This window comes from Akebia trifoliata, chromosome 5 (assembly GCF_017979445.1).
Source record: "Akebia trifoliata isolate Shusen 1 chromosome 5, ASM1797944v1, whole genome shotgun sequence".
Lineage (NCBI taxonomy): Eukaryota > Viridiplantae > Streptophyta > Magnoliopsida > Ranunculales > Lardizabalaceae > Akebia > Akebia trifoliata.
In genome coordinates this window covers 28,727,569-28,749,866 of record NC_141379.1, presented here as the reverse complement: position 1 = coordinate 28,749,866, position 22,298 = coordinate 28,727,569, and the positions used below count along the sequence as shown (strand labels likewise).

Below are 22,298 nucleotides of genomic sequence, written 5' to 3'. Positions count from 1 at the left end.
GTGCCAAGAATAGATATAACCTTTCACCAAACAATTGCAATTTTAGAAACCAGTGTCCACATCTACTCCCAAGATCTCATAAACCCAAACCTCTCCCAAGATCTCATAAACCCAAACCTCAACGTGCCAACATTTGAACAGGGTTCATCCCATCTGTTTTCGTACACAATCTTAAGAGAGAAACCTCATGAGAGTTCATGTTAAAGAATGAATACAGAGTGCTCAATATCGTAAATCTCATTAGCTCCCCTACATAAGGTAAACGTGGAGTTGGTTAATACTATTCAAGAAAAGTGTTCCTTCAAAGCTTTCATGCACAGAGAGAAGCCAACATGACAAAAAGATGCAGAAAGGCACAGAAATATAGTAATGCTATAAGGCTACAAAGATATAGAGCACATATAGAACACAAATATGCAACTTTGCCAAAGAAAAAAAATCCTTAATAATGATCACATGACTAAAACATTACCAAAATTACAAGCCAACCTATTGATTGATTCTATTTCCATTGCAAATGATAAAATAAACACAAGCTTTCAACAAAGAAAATCGATTGAAGTGTCAAATTTGCAGTGTGCATTTCTTTTGAGAATGACCTAACATGTGACAACGACCACATTGAACCACCCGCTTTGGGCGTTTAAAGCTCTCTAGTCGAAGAACCTTCTTTTTGGGCCGACCAGGTGGTCGTCGAGTCTTGGGTGGCCGTATTGTGATATCAACTTTGGCTCCTCCACCATCTGCTCCCTCACCCGGCTCTTTCCAAAGACTTTTATCCGGAATAGAATTTATAATTTGGGAATAAGCCTCGCGATAGCTTGCTACGGTGAAACAATGCTCAGCAAACAGTTGCGCATTTTGCCCACAAGAGATTAGTGCTGCTGCGGCATGTGCACATGGTAAACCATAGAGCTGCCAACGACGACATGAGCACACACGCGTACATATATCTACAATGTTTGTCCGCTCAGATGAAACTATCTCAAATTCCACTTCATTTGCACGAAGCACTTGGTAGCATCGAGAATCTGCAATAGCTTCTAAAATGCGCTTCTCGGCAGACGGTACAAGAATTGAGGTCATACCCATTCCCATGTTACGACGATCACTAAACCAAGATGTCAATTGATGACGGATATGCTCCATCATTTGCACAATAGGAAGCTCGTGACCTTCGAGAGCCCAATTATACAACAATTCGGTGATGCCCAGAGTGAAGTGCCCGTAACGCACCCCTTCAAAATATGCTATGGCCCAAAGTTGGGGAGGGAAGCGTTGAAACCATTGCACAACATCTTGTGAAATCTCTACCATCTCAGAGACTTTGGATTCAAATTCGACGGCAGTGAGGGAATAAACAGCATTCCAAAAGATGTTCACCAACTTAGTGTTTTTAAACTCGTCACGGAAATTTTCACTCACGTGACGCAGACAAAATCCATGAAAAGCACTCGGAAAATGTGTCTCCACTGCTTCGACAATGCCTCTTTGTCTGTCGGATAATATTGTAAGCCTAGGCATGTTCTCAGTATTCACTCCTAGAAGCTTTCGTAGCTCTGACAAGAACCACATCCAATTCTCGTCACTTTCCACATCAACAATAGCAAAAGCTAAAGGAAACAGTTGACCATCGGCATCAATAGCCGAAGCACAAAATAGTGATCCGAGGTACTTTCCCTTCAGATGTGTTCTGTCAAGTTCCAAAAGTGGTCTGCAAGCATTAATAAAGCCGTATATTGAAGCACGGTACGAGATAAAGAGGCGTTGAAAGCAGTTTTCTTGTCCAGTAGCAAAAACCAATGCGATGCTTCCTGGATTCGTCTTCCTGATTTGCTCACAATACGCAGGAAGAAAGCGGTATCCTTCTTCAAATGTTCCGTGAACTGCAGCCATACTGCGCTCCTTTCCACGCCAAGCTTGCATGTAAGATACAGCAACTCCGTGCTGTTCACGAATGTCTTGCAATATCTCTTTTGGTTTGTATTGTGGATTATCTCGAAGACGTGCTTCTACAGATCTGGCAACCCAACCAACTGAAGCTTGTTGATGATGTAGGTTGCGAACTCCTTCACATGTATGCTCTCCATGCAAAGTTCTAATTGAAAAGGTTGGAACGCCCGGACATTTTGCTACATGGACACGCCATGGACATCCTTCCTTGGAACACTTGGCTATAAACCGACTTCGGTCGGATTTCACTATTCGAAGATCAAAATGCAATGCTATGGCAATCTCTTTTAGCATTCTTCGGCAGGTTTCAACATCGGGAAATTCTTGCCCGATAACTAAAGAATGGTCGATTGCAACTAAAGAATCATCGGGCACTGCTAAAGAATGGGCAGGTACTGATAGAGAATGGTCAGCCATTAATCCACCAAAATAAAAGCTCCAGTTATTCAGAGATTCAAAGGTTTCTAGTCATGCCATATGGTATGCTCCAAAGAGAAAACCCCAATATCAATTCAATCGAAGGAAAAAACCTTGGTCCTTGTAAATTTTTAGTCGTCTATACGTGTTGTATCCCTATCTAAGAATGAAATGCAATGCCTGCAAAAGAAAAGGAATAAGAAAAAGAAAAACAAAGAAAGAAATGAAGTGAAGTGAAGCAAAAAAATAATAATAATAGAGTAGCTATAGAAGAAGGATGGTACCAGAACCAATGATTTATCCATGTTGAAATGAACTGCGTGCTATTGTTAATAAGGCAACAGAGTTGCATTTCAGGATATCCTTTTGTGTAGTTTAAGGCCTAGAGTGATTGATCTGCAATGCTGCACAATACAAAATAACAAATATGATTCCTGTGAAGAACAACCAGGTCTATAAATGCTCACCAAACTGCAACATGAATCATATGAAAGAAAATAAACTAAATTAGATGAAGATAATACTGTTTTGAATTATTAGTAAATTTAAAATCAAGTCCAGCAGTATTATTTAAAAAAAATTATATTTAAAAATCCAGCATTATGAACAAAATTGACCATGCCATCATGAAAAAGAAGGTTAGTTAACCTCAAACCATGGTCTACTTGAGGCACTTCATGTGTAGAAACCATAAAGCAGCAACATGCACTGAAAGATAACAGGTGCTAGTATGTATGGCACAGATTGAGAATTGGAAATATGCAAGGTTTTCTAAAATTTTTTTACATGGAATAGGAAGGATGTTCCTTAAGAATAGCTCTAAACGTAATGAACGAGTTATGAGTAAAAGCATGCGTCAATTATGAATACATAGACTACTACTAGAGTGGTTCGAAATCAAAGCACACAGATTCGTCAACAAAATAATTGTTTTCAAGCATGGGGACGTAAAGCATGTCCTTCAATGGCCAACAACGTGAGGCATAAGTCTCAAATCATGGGGAGTACAATTCATAAGTGCACCATCGAAATGAACAAAAAATAAATAAATAAATAAAAATAATAGGATAAATTTAGCCAAAGGAGAAATTTAAGAAAAAAAACAAAATAAAATTGATCTGTTTCATACAGGCAACATGGATGTGTTTATAGATATTTATTAATCTGGTACCTTTGGAGAGGGAGAAATCATAATCTTTTTCATTTTTTCCTCTTTTTTTTTCTTTTTTGATAACCAGATGTCATAATATTTTATGCTTTGTTAGTATGGCACATGGGGTTTTGGGAGAGTTGGTGTAAAGCCTCAAATGCCTTTAAAACACTGAATAGAAGTGCTAAATAATTTCTTAATAGGATGGGCCTACAATTTTTGTTTGGATTGAAAAATAAATATCGTTTATATGCAATTCTTCTACTAAGTAACATAGATGATCATAACAAAGTTTCATCGAGGAGATCACCCTCAAATATTTGCAGTTATATTAGGTAACAACAACAACAACAAGAATTGGGGTCAGCTAAATGACTCTTGCTCCTCCATTCCGCTATGTCTCTGTCCAAAGTCAAGTCTTCTGGGGTGAGTCATGTCAGTCTAAGCAGCCACCCATCAATATCCAATTGTCACTTCTAGTCTGAAAAAGTCAATTGAGGAGCATAGTGGAAGTGGTTGCCAAATCTATCTAAGACCTTTTCTTTAACCAGAATATTTGCAGCTAGGACTAGGAGAACAGACATTCACACTCTTATGAATCAAAACCAACTTCTGTGGTTTCAGATTTTCAATGGCTGGTAATAGGTGGCATGGTATTTTAAGTGAAAAGCACTTGTTTCAAAAGATCATGAGCATTGCTATGCCTATAAAGAATAAAGATACCACACATTTGTCTTGGTATCTATAGAATAAAAACCGAATAAAACTTAGGCTGCATTTGATTCAAATAAAAATAGCATAACAATTTTAATTTCTAAGGCTATCTTCCCACTTGGTTGGCTTCTCTAGGAAATCAATAGATGGAAAAACAAAATCCTAAAATTAAGGAAAAAGAGGGGAAAACGACTTCCATTTCAAAATAAAAGATCCGTTTTCCACTCTCATTTTCCACCAACCACCCTAACCAGCCTTTCTGTTCCCCTCTCAAAAAGATGTAAGCCTGTAATTTGATGTCACACTCGACATCATAAGTTAGTAATCCCAAAGTGCCACATGAAACAGTATTTAGGTCCACTGACCCCACGAATGTGCGCCCCATATCCAGTTTGACTTGTACAACGAAATTCAGCATGTGTGTATGGCAGGTTCAAGCTTTTTCATAAGAAATGATCTCTAGTCATTGGTTTTGGAAACATTTAAAGCACTCAAATCAGACATTTAAAAATCACTAATCAAGCAAACTTTCAATGTGAAGGCCCACCAGGAATTGGAACAAATATTTGTATGGTTATGGGCCTAAAAGGTTGCAACATATGGCACATTCATCAGTCCCACTGACATCATGAATGTTTGGCCCACCTTTAGAAGACACATACAAATGAAAGAACAGCTTCATTGGCGATTTTTAAAATTTGATTTGAGTACTCCAAACAATACATAATGCCAATGGCTGGCAATCACCCTTAACAACACTCAACAGCTAACATCATCAATCATGGGGTTGGTGGGACCAAAATAGTGTTCTGCATAATATTTTGGGATATTAATCATATCAAAACTTTTGATAACAATATCCACAACAATGTCATTTCAATATAATTATTTTCTAATTCAAAATGACTTCCTACAAACCAAATGCAGTCTCAGTTCCATCTAGTTTGTTAGAAGTACCAAAGAAAATGAAGAATTCTACGTAAAGCTTAGTAATCAAGAGAAAAATGAAAAGGCTTTAGCAAAAGGATACAGAAAGTAGAATACAGCAAAAAAAAAAAAATTAGTAGCGGTTATGAGTGCCAAAAGGTTCTTCTGGGTGGGTGAATGGATTATGACTTGCATGGTAGTGGTCTTGGAGGTTGCTTTGGTCAAGAAAAGCCGTTAAGGGAAATAGTGGATGAGAAATACCATCAAAGGGGCACATACAGAATACCGAAGTATACTCCCTACCTCTAGTACCAACACCATTGACCAATGATTGTATATGACATTGACCGTTTTTCCAAGATGGTTTACTTTATATCATGTACAAAAAATGTTTTGACGCTTTATATTTGAACAAAATAGTCTTGAAAGAGAGCATACATCATAAAAATTGACTAAATCAACCGCTTATGATTGCAACATCAAAGTTAAATCATTATAGTAGAGTGTGTTTCACAGACGCATAAGGCCCATCCCATGCCGATATGCTTTAACAGCTTGGTTATTTGCAGCATGGAAGAAGTCAGCTTGAAGTAGTTTATGTACATTAATTGACTCGTGTAGTTGACTTAGTGTTTCCCCCAACACATGGATCTGCAAGTGTTAATGCAACATATATGTCAGCTATTAACTTTTTTGGCTACTAATTCCCACTGGCACATCTTCTCAATGTAGTCTTTATAAAATTTGCACTCCATGTACTCAGCCTTAGTTTGAATTATTTTAAAATCTTTGGACTCCAACACAACTCATTGGGGTTGATCTATAATGTAAACTAATGGTAATTGGAAACTCATTTGTTTCGTCACTATTTATCCTCAAATTTTTCACAGCACTTATCATCATCATCCACCTAAAAGCATTATCCTAAACATCCGAGGTCAGCTAAACCAACCCTGCTCCTCAATTCAATACAATGTAAGCCTATCTTTTGGTAAATCAATTGTCTTCAAATTTGCTCTTCCTATCTCCAATGCTGTCCAAAATTGCACCTAGGCCCTACCTGCGTTAAGCGGGATTAAAAGTATAATTTTATGTAATATTCTTATAGAAACAGTGTTCTAAAGGTTATTTAATCAATTTTAGAACATAAGGGGTCCCTCAAATATTTAGTAAAAAAATAGTAAGTGGCATGCGCAAACGCCGGTGTATTGCAAAATTTAGGATTTATGCATGGTTAAAATTAATTTTAAATTTTGTAAATAGATAGTCTTATTTTATCATTTAAAATATTGTAAGGAGCGCTTTTGTAATTTAAAATATTAACTGCATCAAATTGCTTGAATATTAGTGATTACATTGTTTTCATTTTTCTTACATGTTAGTTGTGTAGACTTACCAACTTGCTTGGTAGTTTGCACATTGTTCATGTTTTATCTAGTAGCACATACTCAATAACCTAGTTGCATCTCAAACATGTAAAATGGATCGACAGTTGAGGGGGAATCTGTCCTAAGTAAGGGGTGTGCAACAGAAAACTTAATCAGAGTTCTACTGACTATCGTAACATACACAAGGTTTTAAGTTTAACATTGATGAAGGCATGAAATCTGTGACTTATATAGCTTATTAATGAAACATATGGATGATGAATGCATACACAACCAAAAAATAAAAAATCAGTTTAATATTGTCATCTAGTTAATTAACTATTTGATTTTTCAATGACCTAAATTAAGTCCTAATTACATCTTCAAATTGTTTTCCAAGCATAGCTAATATTGCAGCACCAATTCAATCATATTTTAGTGGATTAAAACCAACAGAAATAAGCAACAGTCCACTTGGCCCTAACTCTGAAGAGTATCAAATATAAAACACGTGAACATTTCTTACCCGCACAATACACACAAAAGTATGATAAGAACAAAATAATGTTATTGGGCTTAGACCCATAGCTCAGTTGGTTTAACACATTGCAAAGCAACTTTGAGGTCGAGGTTCAAGTCCAATTTACAACCCCCACCCCCCACCCACAAAAAAAAAAAGGAACAAAATAATGGTATCGTGCCCACTTTAATTTACAAAAAACAGTACTCATTCACATTTCTCCCTTGCCTACTAACTAATTTGTAGGTAAAAATCAAAATGTATGATAAACGTAGGATTATACAATGACCCCAAGAAATAAGGGCTAAGTCCTCACCATTTATGTCAAGGTGTGTTTGGTATATGGGTTAGGTTCATATCAATTTGTACTAGGGCTAGCACCACAACTCATATTTGAATCCCAAAAGAGGCAACCTACGAAAGGGTTACCTGGCATCCCCCACCACATCCCCATATGAAAAATTAAATAAATAAAAGGGTACAAGGTAAAAAACGCCACAGAGTGTATCATAGCACTCATCAGCAATGAAGCATGGTAGTGTGTTATAAGCCCAGGAAATGAGGGCTTTAACTTTCACCAACAATGTCTAAGTGATGTAAGTATATCGGATAGGTTTATATCAAATGATACTCGTCACAGATGTCTACAGAGAGTGGTGGTGTGCTACAACCCCAATATATAAAGATTACAACTCTCCGCACCATTAACACCTACGCGTTTTTGGTGCATTAGTGTGATTTGTATCAGATTAGCACAACTCGAATACACAAAGATGTCCATGGAAGATCAATTTGGACAATTAAATAGTTGCCCAACCACTTCACGATACTGAAAACCAAGAGAACCCAAAAAAACACTAATTTGATTCTAATTACAGAGGGGAAATTATAAAAATAACTGATCTTTATGAAACCAGACCAACACAAACCTTACAAGCAATTTCTCGAATAGGATAAATAATCGAGAAGAAAAAACCATCAAACAAGAATACATAAAACCCTAAATTAACCCTCACCAACAAATTGCTTCATCCAACAAAAAATAAAACTAATTCTACTTCTGCAACGATACCATAATCAAAAACCCTAACGACTATTAAAGAAAAAGAAGCAAATCAACAAAAAAAAGTAAATAATGTTACCTCCGATTAATTCAAAGATCGAAGAATGCAGAAATTCCAGATGCGAACACGAAAATCGGACTTTTAAGTAAGTGAGATTGAGGAAGTTTAGGTTAGATCGTATCAGATCTAACTAATTGATCTTTCCAAGTTATAATCAGATATTGTTCTTGATTTTTGAAGACCTGTTGATTGAAACCCTCGCCCCTCTCTTCTGGGAAATGGAAAATAGACAATGGATTGCTGCAGAGCAAAGAGGTTCGATAGAAACCATATCCGAAGGTGATTAAATTACGAAAATGCCCTACCTATTTATTTCCTGCTTTAAAGATTGGTTTTAGAACCAGAGATGACTCGGATGAGTCATCTCACCATGCCGAGTCCAATCATATAAACAAGTTTAAACATTTAATATTACAGATTTACTAGAAATTGTCTCTTTGGATTAAGGTGATAAAAAAGGAAAGATAATAAAAATGTAGATATTTTATTAGAAAATAGGCTGAAGGATAAAGGTAATTATAATAAAGTTTGAGGCTATGATTGAAAAGGGATAAAAGAGAAAAAGGCAATAGAGTTAAAATAACAATCTTGAAAAGATTTTGTATTTTTCTTTTACATTAAATACACTTAAAATTTTATTTTCTTACAAAAATGCCCTCAAAAATAATTTTCTTATCAACAATATCCTCATATATTTATTTTCAAGGTGTATTTAATGACCTTAACTTGTCTTTGAGGGCACGTGTTATTTTTTAATTTAACCATAACCCTGAGTGTCCGTGTTAACGAAATCCTTCTTAGAAAGGGAGAAAAGAAAATGAATAAAGTTAAAATTATTCTTTGAGATGTGTGTGAAATTGAATATGAACCTCTTATTACAGGGATATAAACATTGGGGGAAGACAGTCATCTTAGTCATCTTGTTGTGCTTTATTATATAGATATTAAAAATGATATCTTATTATAAGGTGGATTAAAGATGACTAATCACAAAATCCATAAAACAAAATAATAAAATAACAAATATTTAGATACCCTTAAAAAAATTATTTAAATCAATACAAAAATTATTTTATTTAGAAAAATATAAATTTATGTCATCTCGAATGTTCAACATCGAGGACAATTCACATTGACCATCTTGCCCAATTGTCTCCAAGACAAGGATAACTCACCTAAGCCATTTCAATCTTGAACAAGTTTTAAAATCATACTTTAAAGTTTTAATTTTTATTTGCGTGTGTTGGGTTCTCAACACCAATGAATAATGTATATAGTATTTATGTTGAAAATAAATGATTGTCACGTGCGGCGCAAACACATCCAATTGAACCCTAACTCGGGTTTGGATTGGCCAAGCTCTAACCCTATTCACAAGGACTAAAAGTTCAAAACCATTAAAGCAACATACGGAAAAAAAAAATTTGTAATTTCATGGCCAATGTTGTAGTTGAATCTATTAAAGTAAATATCTCTCATACTTTTAAGCAGCCTTGGAAAAGTCAAGAAGATCACATATGATACGATAATCATGTACAAAAAAAAGCATTGCTAAAAACAATTATTGCTTGTTGCACTAGAGTACAAAACAATACTACTTTATAAAGATATTTATGAAAAATACATGGTTTTGAAGGTTGTTATAAATTTATAGGATTGTTGAATTGTTGGACATATGGATGTACATTTGAATAAAGCCGAATCGGACCAAACCAAATTTTTGAGTTCGGTCTGGACTTGGTTGAAACCAAGACCAACTCAAAAATCTCGGGTTCTAAAGGTTAAAATTGAACCCAGATTGAACCGAAAGTTTCAAGTATTTTTCATATTCGAGTTCAGGTAAATCAAAAATTCAATATTTGAATTTGAAATATTTGTAAACAGAAGTGGTTCTAGGGGAGTCAAACCAGGGATGGTGGAACCACTACATCTCACCAACTTGTCAAGTTAGCATTTGTGCTAAAACTTATAAAAATAAATATATTATAATAACTTGATTTTCAATCCTTATAAGGGGTTCGGGTAGAATCGAAGTAATATTTGAATTTGAAATATTTGCAAACAAAATTAATTACAAGGGAGTCGAACCAAGGATGTGGCAGAGTAACCACGTCTCACCAACTCACCAAGTTAGAATTTGTGCTAAATTTTATAAAAATAAACATATTATAATAATTTGATTTTTGGTCCTTATAACAGGTTCGGGTTTGGTCCGATTTTGGAGGGGTCAACCCAAACTCGAATCGAATTTTTCTCAATTTCGATTCAATATGAATTCGACGGGGTTTGGCCTAGTTTTTTTTTTTTTGTCCAAGTAATGGGTTTTGGATAAAATGTACATCCCTACTTATACGTTAGCATTCCCCGTAGATATAATTTAGGAAAATCCATGCAAGGAAATTCAACAATATCAATGATGATGTTTAAAGTGCTAAAAAAAACTCCTTCAAGTTACACCATTTAGATTCGAAGTAAACAATAACTTTTATATTTTTCTTATTCTAGATGAAAATCATTTAATGAATATTTTAAGATTATTGGTTAAGAAGAACCTTTACTGGGCGGTAAATACATAGTTCAATATCTTGATTTGGGTGCTTTCAATTTATCCCTTATCCGCAATCTCTATCAAGTGTGAAAGATCCAATAATAGCATTTTGAATATTTACAATGTATACAAAATAAAAAACTTTAATGATAGTGTGGTAGAAAATGCGACTGTGGGATAGTATAAAAATTAATTTGAGTGTCTGTCGTGATAAGCCTTATAGACACCTCAAATTGGACAAGTCCGATCAAAGAAATATTTCAACTAAGGCTCACCTCACCTCAAAGAGCTTTCAAAGCTTAGAAGGGAACCTTTGGCCCATATTGTCTCGAAGAGCCTAAAAATGTTGAGAAGCAACCATCATTTTAAAAATCGAACCAATGATTGGACCAACAATTTGTCAAATAATTAGACCATGGTTGAACCCTATTCCAATTTGGTTGGATCAATCCACATTAATACAATGTCTAACAAATAAGTACACCATCATTGTTAAAGGGAGGTGTATTATCACACCATTATGTTATGAATAAGCGTTGTAAGTGGTTTTTATTGTAAATCGCACCACATAATAAAACCATTTATGGTTTTTATTTTGTTGGGCAATAAAATCACTTATGGTGTTTATTGATAATGTTGCAATATCACCACCCTTCTTAAATTACATTCCTAAAAGATATGGTAGAATACTTAATAGATTATATAGTAGAGACATATTTCTAAATGCACCTTAAGTTTTTTGGTAGTATCTCAACAACCCGATCAATAAAAATAGAGTCTTTCTTAATGACTGCTCAAACCAGAAAAACAATAAACTCAAATCATCGAGACTAGGATTTAATTGTCAAGATCAATTATTCAAATGGTCAATATCATCAATTTGAATTTTTGATCTTGACAATTCATGTTCAAAAGTTGAGATAGATGATGTATAGTCATTGATCTCGACAGTTATAAAGGTCGATATTGATGATTGGAGTAAAGTTGATCTCAACAATTTGAATCTATCAATCTCAATAATTGAAAGGGGGGGTGGGGGTAGTGACCCAATCCTTCAGTTAGGAGTGTCACTCCCATTCTCAATCCCCACTCTAGTGTTTTGGAAGTGCATCCTTCTCCAATCCCACTCTCAAAATGGGAATCAGCTCCCAAAATATTGGAAACCTGCTTTTCATGAAGATTCCCATTCTACCCACCATATTGAATATTTTGTTCCTCGTTAAATAATTATTAGTCATAATGACCTTAAAAACAAACATTGCAACGAAATATTGGCGAGTATTGCAATTAGAAGATAGCAAAATTAATCTAAAACCATTGAAAAAAAAGAAACTTCGATCATTGAAACGAATCTTGGTCATTGAGTTACTAATAATAATAGTAATAAATAAAGTGTTTTTATAACTAGGGCAAGGAATAACATAATAACATTGGTGATAATAGTCAACCTATACAAACCAATGAGTAGTGAATGCAGTGGCCAAGACATCCCTCCGAGAAGGGAACGGTCTTGAGTTCAAAACCCTTCGTTGGCTAGTGGCCAAGGCATCCCTTGAAAAATGGAGAGACCTTAAATTCAAGCCCTTTCATTAGCTACCCACAAAGATTTATCCCCACTCACTTGGTATGTGTGGTTTGCAAGGTATTGCATATACTTGGGGGATTTGGGCTAGATATGCCAATTGCTTCACCTTGGTAGTCAGGCCTACGGAATCAAAACACCATTGTAAAAATTAAAAAAAATCAACCTATATAAATAGTACAAGAAAACAATCACTTTCCCATGGAAATGGAGTGAGTGAATATAACAGCTATGGAGAATAGTGTATCCATGATTATATTTTTCAATATGAAATTAATTTGATAAAATATATTTATTTTCTAAAAATTTGTCAAATTTAAATTGTAAAAAGAGACATTTTTTTTATTTTTATAACAGATAGTAAGTAGTGATGGAATAAGTCAGCAAATGACGTGTACAAAAATAAAAAAAATATTTTAGTTATTATTTATATAATGCTTTAGAGGCATTCTACACCTAAAGATATTTTTGAACTTGGCGTTCACGCGTTCTCACTCCGCTCTCGCATCTGCTCCAAGATCTCGTCACTCACCTTAAGTAAGAAAAGGTTTACCCTCTTACATACGCTCCCACATGCACCTTGGTGTGGCATGTGCTAGAACCATAGTTCTTTTTTCCTAGGATGCACAAATGCACATATTTATGGGGATGTGCAGTTGTGTATCTAAAGAAAAAGATCTGTGATTTTAGCTTATGCCACCGGGTGGGTGTATGTTAGAGGGGGTGTCAGAAAATCACGATTCTTTCACGTAGCAAACTTCCAAAAAACCAAAAATCATAATGGGATGAGTAATACAGATTTGAAAGAGATATTTGGAAGGAAATCTCTAGGAAGCATCCTCTCATCACAGCCGATGATCAACTCTAGAATTCTCCAATTTAAACCGATTCAAAAATTTGAAATTCTCGCGCTAAAAAGAGAGAGAAGGAAAGTAGATCACAGAGAGTGGAAGCAAATGCAGAGAAAAAAAAAGCCAGTTTTGGAGGGAAAGAAGAAAATGGATTCAAAACCACCTTCATTCAAGGAACTTGGGCAACTCTCTCTTCCTCCATCTTTTCTCCTCAAACCCTCCAGCAGGTAAAGAAACCCTAATCCCCATTTCGTCATCTTTCTGCAAGTTTTGAAATTTTGGTTTTTTTTTTCTGAATCTTTGGTGGTGGTTGTTGCTGTGATCAATCTATACCTAGTACCAAGGATGCTAATCAAGAAAATTTGCAAACTAAACCATCAAGGAAGAATTCATCCATCTCCCTCTCTGATTTTCTAAATCGAAAACTCGATAGATCTTCTGTACCACCTAAAACAGTTCAGGTAAATTGCATTTTTTTATTGTAATTTTATTTGTAATTATTATTACTACAAAGATTATTCATATTTACAGTCACCCATTTTGGCTAAATAAAGAAAACCCAATTATTAACAGAGTAAGCAGAAGCCATATTCGTCACTTGTGGGTTCAGTCGATGGAGGTACTGGGATCAAGAGAGGAGCAGAGATAAATCAATTTTTTGACGAATCTGTTTTTGAACAGTTCAAGCATCCTAGGAAAGAGAAAGATTTATGTGATGGTTCAATTAGTGAAGATGGATTTGAAGTATCTATAACAACTGATGGACTAGATTCAAGAAAAAGAAGAAACCCATTTCTAGTTTCTTCTACAGGTTTGTTGTCTCCTTCTCTCCTTGTAATGTTTGTATTTTGTATTCTGTAGGTGGCATGGTTTTAAAACTCGTTTCGACATCTCGTCTAGTCCATGTACGAGACCGAGTTGTCTTGGACAAGTTTTCCGATTTATTCGAGTCGCTCGTTCAAGAATGACACAATCAACTGATTTTTAGGAGACACGTCAGAATTGAGATGACTTGTCAATCCGTCTCGTTGGTGGATGATACTGAGACGAATTGGATGAGTCATCTTGGTTTCAAGTTCCAAACCATGGTCAGTGGTATTATATCATATGGGCTGAAAAAATTTTGGGTAAAATTTTCATAATTTCGTAAATTTAGTCTTAGGGGAGTATTCATATTTGTACAGACTATAGATTCATAGCAAACTCATTTTGGGGTTCTATATTAGGAATCTTCAGATTTTCTATGTGAAGAAGTGAGATTGAGAGATTATAACCTTAGTTTTCACTGAAAGAATCTCATCATCGCCCGTGGGTGTAGACAATCATGCCAAACCACACGAAGTACACCAATTACTGTGTTGTGTTCTTTCTTTAATTCTATTGGGATAAGGCTTCAACAATGATGATGAAGAGTCACAATGTTTTCCAATAGTTTGTCTATTTTTTTTAAAGAAGATAATAAGAAGAAAGAACTAATTTGTCTCAGCTTCAAAATGCCAACCTATCACTACTTCTGTTGTAAGCAGAAGTTCCACATTGTCTTGGTGCAGAAGATGCGTAAGCTAAGTTGGTAAGTTGTGTGTAGTGTTTATCCTGTGACAAGGGTTCAAAACCCGATGAACCCACCGTCGCATAGATCACTAACCCTTGCTTGCCTAGCAAAAAAAAAAAAAAATGTGTGGGTGCGTAATTATGGGGTTTTCTAAAATTGTTATTGGTTGGACTTCTAATGCTATCTAATGAGGGTGTCTGTCTTTTTCATTTGTTCGATTTAATCATAATTGAAAGAAACACTTGAGGAACTTTTGGACCACCCATTTCACTTGATATGAGTTCTATGCTTGGCATATTGTTCAATTATTTAAATTCCAACATTGTGAATCAAATTGCTTTTATATGTCTCAAGTGTTGATCTGACTTTTTGTTTTGTTCCATCTGGTTTTTAAGGAGGAGATGAGAGACGTACCACTCCAAGGCACATGGTGATTCTTGGAGATGATCCAAAGCCCAAATATAGGAGGAGAGATGTTAGTTTTATCAGGAACCAAAAACCAAGACCTCACTTTAATCACTGTAAGTAAACCATCTTACTTCTCACAATTTATTGAAAAACTATTCTTAAATTAACTATCACCAAATCAAAATTTTCTCAATAATTTACGTGTGTGTGTGTGTGCTTGAGCTCTTTCATATATGGGTTTTGCATGCAAGCTGGAGTTTTTATGGGTCTGTTCGGAAGCAGAGAGTTGGAGTTGGAAGTTAGTAAAACTCATAGAAGTTGTTATATCTGTTCGTGTTGAAATGTCCTACTTTGTAAAGTTATAACTCTCCAACCCTTTATAATTTATATATTTTTAGGAGTTCCAATTCTCTACCTAAGAAGTGAGAATTGATAACTCACCCTACAACCCAATATAAGAAAACAAATTATGATGAATATCACCTGACTATATCTGGACAAATAGAGAAATCATATTAGTGGTGCATGAATCTGCACCACTCAATCTTGGTGGACCACGAAGTATATTAGAGGATCTACACTATCCAATCCAAGTACAGTCTAAATTGACAAAGTATTGGAGTTGGAATTCTCTGCAACTCCAGGGTGAATTCTCACAAGCAACCAAACACTCGAGTTATAATTAACTATCACTGTCAACTTTTAGAAGTTAACTTCAAAAGTCTAACTCTGCGAACCAAACAAATCCTTCATTTTGGCACTAATAGCAAATTGCGTTGGTGAATTAAGTTGACAAATTTGGTATTTATAATTTTGGTTCTTGTTTTTGTGTTTTTAGATGCTAATGGAAGTGGTTGGTGGGACTGCAATATGGAGGGTGTTGATAGTGAAGAAATAGGTTGCAATGAAGTATGGGAAGGTATGGGATCAACAACTTTGGGAGGATTGGAGTGGCATTGATTGGAATTTGAATGATTCATAAATAGTATGCCTCATCTTCATTCCAAGTTTCTATTTATTGGCTCATCTACAGATCTACTTAATTTAGATTGGTTACTGTAGCCTTCTGTCTATTAAATGTATAATATGAAAGTGAAAAAAACAAATCCAACAAGAAACAAATTATGGGCATATTACTGCAGCCCATCTTGTGATACATGTAAGGAAATGTTCCCAAATCCCAAGTACCAATTGTTATTCTTGCTTATGGATTGTTGGCATTATGACTCCCCACCACTAAGGCTCTGATTCATTCTGATCCTGTAACTTCAGATCCTGGATTAAGGATTTGGGTTTTGCTAAGGGTCCGATTTGAAACCTTTTGAACTTTATTTATATTTTGTTTGAAATTGGATTTGATTTGATCCAGACTTGTTATTGAGCTGGATTTGGATCCCAATATTAAGATCCGATAAAAGATCAAATTCAACAAGGATCAAATTCTTATGTATTTGTAAAGGTGATTTTTGTGATCACCTTGAGATTCTTGTTCTCCCAATTGGATGATCTGCAACTCCTTGAGATCTTTCATGTTCCCTGTTCCACAGAGCCTCCGACGCCTAAGTTAGTTCTAGAGAAAATTCAACAAGGTTTTAGTGTAGAGAAATTGCGTACCTTTAATTTGGTGGTCCTCTATTTATAGAGAGGGAGTTTCCATTTTGCATGTTTTCCTATCTTATCTCCCCTTATATTTTGAAATAAGAATTGTGTAAGATTCCTTTCAAATTTAATAGCTCAAATCCTGAAATCTCAAGAATTAGAGTCCTTTGCATTCACGGAACCTTATTTCCCCGACCTTCGTCCAAGCCCCTTCCCTTGGTGAACCACCTAAGCGATTGCATACGTATAGGTCAGAAGAATACTTCCTGTGGACCCTCTTGTTCTTTGGTGACACCTGTTGTTATCTCATAGGTCGGAGAATTTATCCTTCAACAGTATTGTTTTGAATCTAATGCAATTCTTATTGGATCAGTATAAAGATCAAACTCAATCCAATTTGAACCTTATCCATTGACAGCCCTACTGCCCACATCACCTTCTTGAGGTAGACTTTACAGTGATTTAAAATCCGCTTTAACTTGCTTGTTTATCCAAATTTTTTTATAGTAATCGGGAATAGCTTATCTCTGTTTTGGGTTCTGATTGTAATGCAATGGCTTGTGGAACTGGGCTTGAAAGTTCTGATTATTGGCCAAAAATACTTCAAGCCTTAGAAGAAAATTGCTCTGATCAATCAATTGGAAACCATGTATCAAGTTGATTGATTTTTGGTGGGAATGACCACCAAAGGGTGGGCCCCAAAGTTCATGGGATCAGTATCATTTGAAAAATGTGTCCATGTGGCTATATTTTGTGGATCAACATACGAGCAGTTTTTTATGACCAGAACACCTCAGATTACCTTGAATATACATATACAATGGAGGAGATGTGTTTCTACATGCCTAGTGTTCCTCAGTCCCAACTCCCAACATTGTCAAAAGAGAATTTGAAAAATCACACTTGAGGTCTGGTGTTCATGAATAACTTGGGTTCAATGAGTTGGGTTAATAGATACCATTCCATCCATTGCCAGCCTTACTTTTGGGACTTTTAGTCGCGAAAAATAACTAGATTTCTAACAACCTCACTTTATTATTTTAGAAGGGAGCACTCCATATACATTGCAATAGATTTTGCCGTGCTGATGGCACAACCATCCTCTTTGGGGTTAAGGGGTTAAAATAAGAAATATAACAAAGTTGTGGGAGTATTATTGAAAAATGGTAGAAGGGTTAAAGACAATAAATATAGAAGGATATTTATAGTTTTATGTTTTTTGAGTTGGTAATAAATGTCCCCTCGACCACGACTATGATTGGACAAATGTCCCATCGACACACAACATACTTTTTTTTGTCTTTCCTCTTCATTCCTTTTAACTTTATTATATCTTAATTTTAAATCATTTTATTATTTTATTATTTTTTATCTTGTAACTTCAATTTTTTTTAATAACAATGATAAGCCCTCTTTTGTGAGATTCATTTTATTTCTTTTATTTTTCATCTCTTCTATCTTATTTTTTACCCCCCTTAACCCCAAGAGAGGATGTTCGTGCCGTAGGCACAAATGAACACTAAGTATTGGAAAAGGAGAGGACAAAAGGCAATAAATTTGAAAGGGTATTCTTGAAAAAGTAGGAGAGAAGAGAGAATAAAGTTGAAATTATTCCTTGAGATGCTTGCGAGATTTATTATATAGACTAGAGTTTGACCTTACCTATTGACACAAGCATCCTCTTTGTGGTTAAGGGGGGTAAAATAATAAAGACAATAAAGTTAGAAAGATATTCTTGAAAAATAATAGAAGAGTATAGACAATAACGTTTAAAGTTATCCTCGAGATTCACAACGATACTAAATTTTAAACCCCTTTTTATGTGGTGGATAAATGGAGAAGGGTTGACCATTGTGTTTTATTATAGAGATAGCAATATTAGGAACATGTTCACAGACAATTATTTTCTTTAAATATTGGTAATGTGGCCAGAAAGAAATTGTAAAGCTTTTGTTTAAAGAGATGAGCAACATGGTCATTAATAGGGTTGTCAAGCCCTTGTCTTAAAGTGATGAGGGTGGGTTCAGGCACGGATTTGTTCAGCACTGTCCCGAATCTAAAGAGATGGGCTCTAACTAGACCAACCTTTTACTCCTATAGGGCTTAAGTTGAAACCCTACTCTAGTGGGTTCTGGCTTGATTCGAGTCAAATGAAAGGTACTTTCCAAATTATTATTTGGTTTGAAAATTATCTAATTGAATTTGAAATTAATGTCTTATTAACCTATAAAAATTATAAATAAGATTTAAATTGTAATTATACATTATATCTTACTCTTATTAAGAAAATATTCATCTAATTAAATATGTTGTTATGAATATTTATATAAGATATAGTAGCGGGTTGGGTCGTGCTAATCTAGTTACCATTAAGCAATAGCCCAATTCAGATTTGATGGGATGAAAATTATTAAGCATGGCCCTACCTTTGGACTTAACATGATACCCCTAATCATTAACTAGGTACACGAGGAAAAAAAATGATAATTTAATAAATTCACATGAAAATTTGGTGATATTAGGGTTATTCTCTTGTAAAATATATAATTAGATTTTTCCTTGTAGACATCCCATTTTGTATCTGCCTAATCGGACAATTTATCACTCTGATTGTTGTGATTTTTTAATGATGAACAATAAAAGTAATTAAAGAGATCGAAAATTTGTGCGAGACCTCTCCCAACTTTTCTCAGCCCGTCCAATTCCTTTAATATCTTCATTTGAATTCGTAAAATTTTTTGGAATTCTTTCCCCCTTGGCACACTTGGCATAGAGATTATGCATGCCCAGGATTGCAGTCACGTTTCACTGATTTTAGAGATATTAAAACGTTAGGAAATTCAACTTTGGGACATAGAAACTAAATCCGGAACTGGAAGAACATTTTCGCTTTTCTTGACAAAATGACCAAAATTACGCCAAGAACATGAGACTTTGGAGTATAAAAATCATCATTTTGGGATAAAACTAAGTTTTTCACCAAAATTCGAAATATTTAACAAATAACAAAGTTTCCCTTAAAATTCACAAAAAATGATAATCCTCCATTTTAAAAGTCTTAAACAAGTTTAAAATTCTTAAACGATAATTTTGAATTTTAAAAACATACGCAAAAAATTATAAACATTGCAAAAACATCAAATATTAAAATTTCTTAAACAATAAAAGTAATTAGACAACTGATAATAATAACAAATATAACAGGGCCCATCTTATCTTGGTTGGTTGAATCTCAAACTTCAAATTCCCACCTTGGCATGATTAAAGGTAAGAATGATGTTGAAGTACAAGCTGTAAGTCACTCCAGCACGACTCTAAAGGCAAACCAAACCCAAACTTGACATTTTCTAATGAGTCCCACCAAAGTAAGTAAAAACACAATTAAAATATAATAATAATAATAAAAGAAAAGGATACACGACACATTGAAATCCAAAAAACAAATAAGTAAAATTGAGGTATTGCTAAGGAGGGTCCATGAAAATTGCTAAATAAAATTTGCCTACAAAATCCTTTAAATAAGAAAGCTATGTAATTGAAAGAGCAAGATAATTTCTTTTTATTTTTTGATAGCAATTCAGAAAGTTCTCTCTCTCTCTCTCTCTCTCTCTCTCTCTCTCTATATATATATATATATATATATATATATATATATATAGGGTCGGGTTCTGCGACACACATATAGACAACGTGTTTGTCTTATATGGGCAAAAATGTTTGGAATGGGCTGATTTTTAGTGAGGATGATCTCTGTGATGAGGGGATCATCCTGGCAAAAAATCATCCCATTCCAAAACTTCTAACCCCATCAAAATTGATTTACAAAAGTTGGACGGTCTAAAATTTTTCAACAAAAATTGGACAGTCTAGAAGTTTCATAATGAGCTGATTTTTGGCAAGGATGATCTCCTCACCACAGAGATCATCCTCACAAAAAATCAGCCCATTCCAAACATTTTTGCCCATATAAGACAAAACACATTGTCTATATGTGTGTTGAAATGATTGTCGTTTGAACCTGACCCATATATATATATATATATATGCGAGCGGTTCAATAGCCCTAAAGTTTGCCAAGTTTGGTGCCAAACATTTTTTGTAAATCACTTTTGATGGGGTTAGAAGTTTCAAAATGAGCTGATTTTTTGTGAGGATGATCTCTTCACTGAATAGATCATCCTCACAAAAAATCAGCTCATTTTGAAACTTCTAACCCTAGTTTACAAGTTGAAGAATCGTGGGCCGCCCAATTTTTGTAAATCACTTTTGATGGGGTTAGAAGTTTTGGAATAGGCTGATTTTGGTGAGGATGATCTCCTCATCATAGAGATCAACCTCACAAAAAATCAGCTCATTCCAAAGCTTCTAACCCATATTTTGAAAAATGTTTGGCACCAAACTTGGCAAACTTTTAGGACTGCTGAACCGTCCCCTATATATATATATATATGTGTGTGTGTGTGTGTGTGGGTGGTTTTGTAGACCCCCATTACAACTCACATTGCGACACACCGTTTTGTCTTATATGGGCAAAAATGTTTGGTATGGGCTGTTTTTTGTGAGGATGATCTCTATAGTGAGGAGGTCATCCTTGCCAAAAATCAGCTCATTATGAAACTTCTAACCCCATGATTACAAGTTGAAAAATTTTAGACTGTCCAATTTTTGTAAATCAATTTTGATGGGGTTAAAAGTTTTGGAATTGGATGATTTTTTGCAAGGATGATCCCTTCATCACAGAGATCATTCTCACAAAAAATCAGTCCATTCCAAACATTTTTCCCATATAAGACAAACGGTGTGTCGCAATGTGAGTCGTAATGGGGGTCATAGAAACCTCACCCTATATATATATATAAATTTGCATGTGCTTGTACTAAATAACATAAAAGAAAATGAAAAGCAAATACTACCTCAACCAACGTGAACCAATAGAAATGTGGCATCTATGGGGATCTCTAAAATGCATGGGAAACTATAAAAAATAAAAACACTACAAAATTTAAGCTTAATCACTCTAGGATAGAAGTTTTGTTTATGTTGTGCCTTAAAGACGTATGTTAAGACACATTAAATAGTAAATACACTTTAAAAAATAAGAATTTGCAGGTGTTTTCGCAAGAAAATTATTTTGATGGTTTTGTAAACGGATAATTATAAAAGCACCACAAGAATTAATAAAGGCAACTCACACCATAGCCAAATTGTTTTGTCATATATGGGTTAAAAGCTTCATAATGAGCTGATTTTTGGTGAGGAGGACCTCTATGATGAGGACATAGAGATTATCCTTATAAAAAATCACTCCATTTCGAAACTTCTACCGATTTTGCTATAGTGTGGATTGTCCTTGTTAATTTGTAGGTGCTTTTATAATTATCCTTTGTTAACATTTACCCTTAAAATTCATCATATACACCTCGGTATTTTATTTATTTATTTTTATAGAAGGGTATTTGGGTTAGTTTGCGTGCACCAACTATTCCCTCTTCTTTGAATAAGACTTTTAACCCTACGGTCCTTGATGTTAGCAACTAGTGGGATTCGAACTTGAGACCGGTGAGGGAGGTGTGTTTGATGCATCTT

The 22,298-nt window shown here is 34.8% G+C and overlaps 2 protein-coding genes across 2 annotated transcripts; one reads left to right on the top strand and one right to left on the bottom strand.

Annotated features, from left to right (window-relative positions):
• Positions 1–404: 404 nt before the first annotated feature.
• Positions 405–8,430, bottom strand: LOC147401984 (uncharacterized). The gene is made up of 3 exons (XM_086443487.1): positions 8,191–8,430; positions 2,655–2,774; positions 405–2,550 (listed from the first exon to the last, which is right to left on the bottom strand). Exon 3 carries the CDS (start codon positions 2,368–2,370, stop codon positions 565–567), a length of 1,806 nt encoding a protein of 601 aa, XP_086299613.1. The 5' UTR covers positions 2,371–2,550; positions 2,655–2,774; positions 8,191–8,430; the 3' UTR covers positions 405–564.
• Positions 8,431–13,072: 4,642 nt separating this feature from the next.
• LOC147401983 (RNA-binding protein) lies at positions 13,073–16,323 on the top strand. Its single transcript, XM_086441595.1, has 5 exons — positions 13,073–13,380; positions 13,491–13,614; positions 13,727–13,964; positions 15,101–15,226; positions 15,952–16,323. The coding sequence occupies exons 1-5, from the start codon at positions 13,088–13,090 to the stop codon at positions 16,071–16,073; spliced, it is 903 nt and encodes a 300-aa protein (XP_086297721.1). The 5' UTR covers positions 13,073–13,087; the 3' UTR covers positions 16,074–16,323.
• Positions 16,324–22,298: the final 5,975 nt, after the last annotated feature.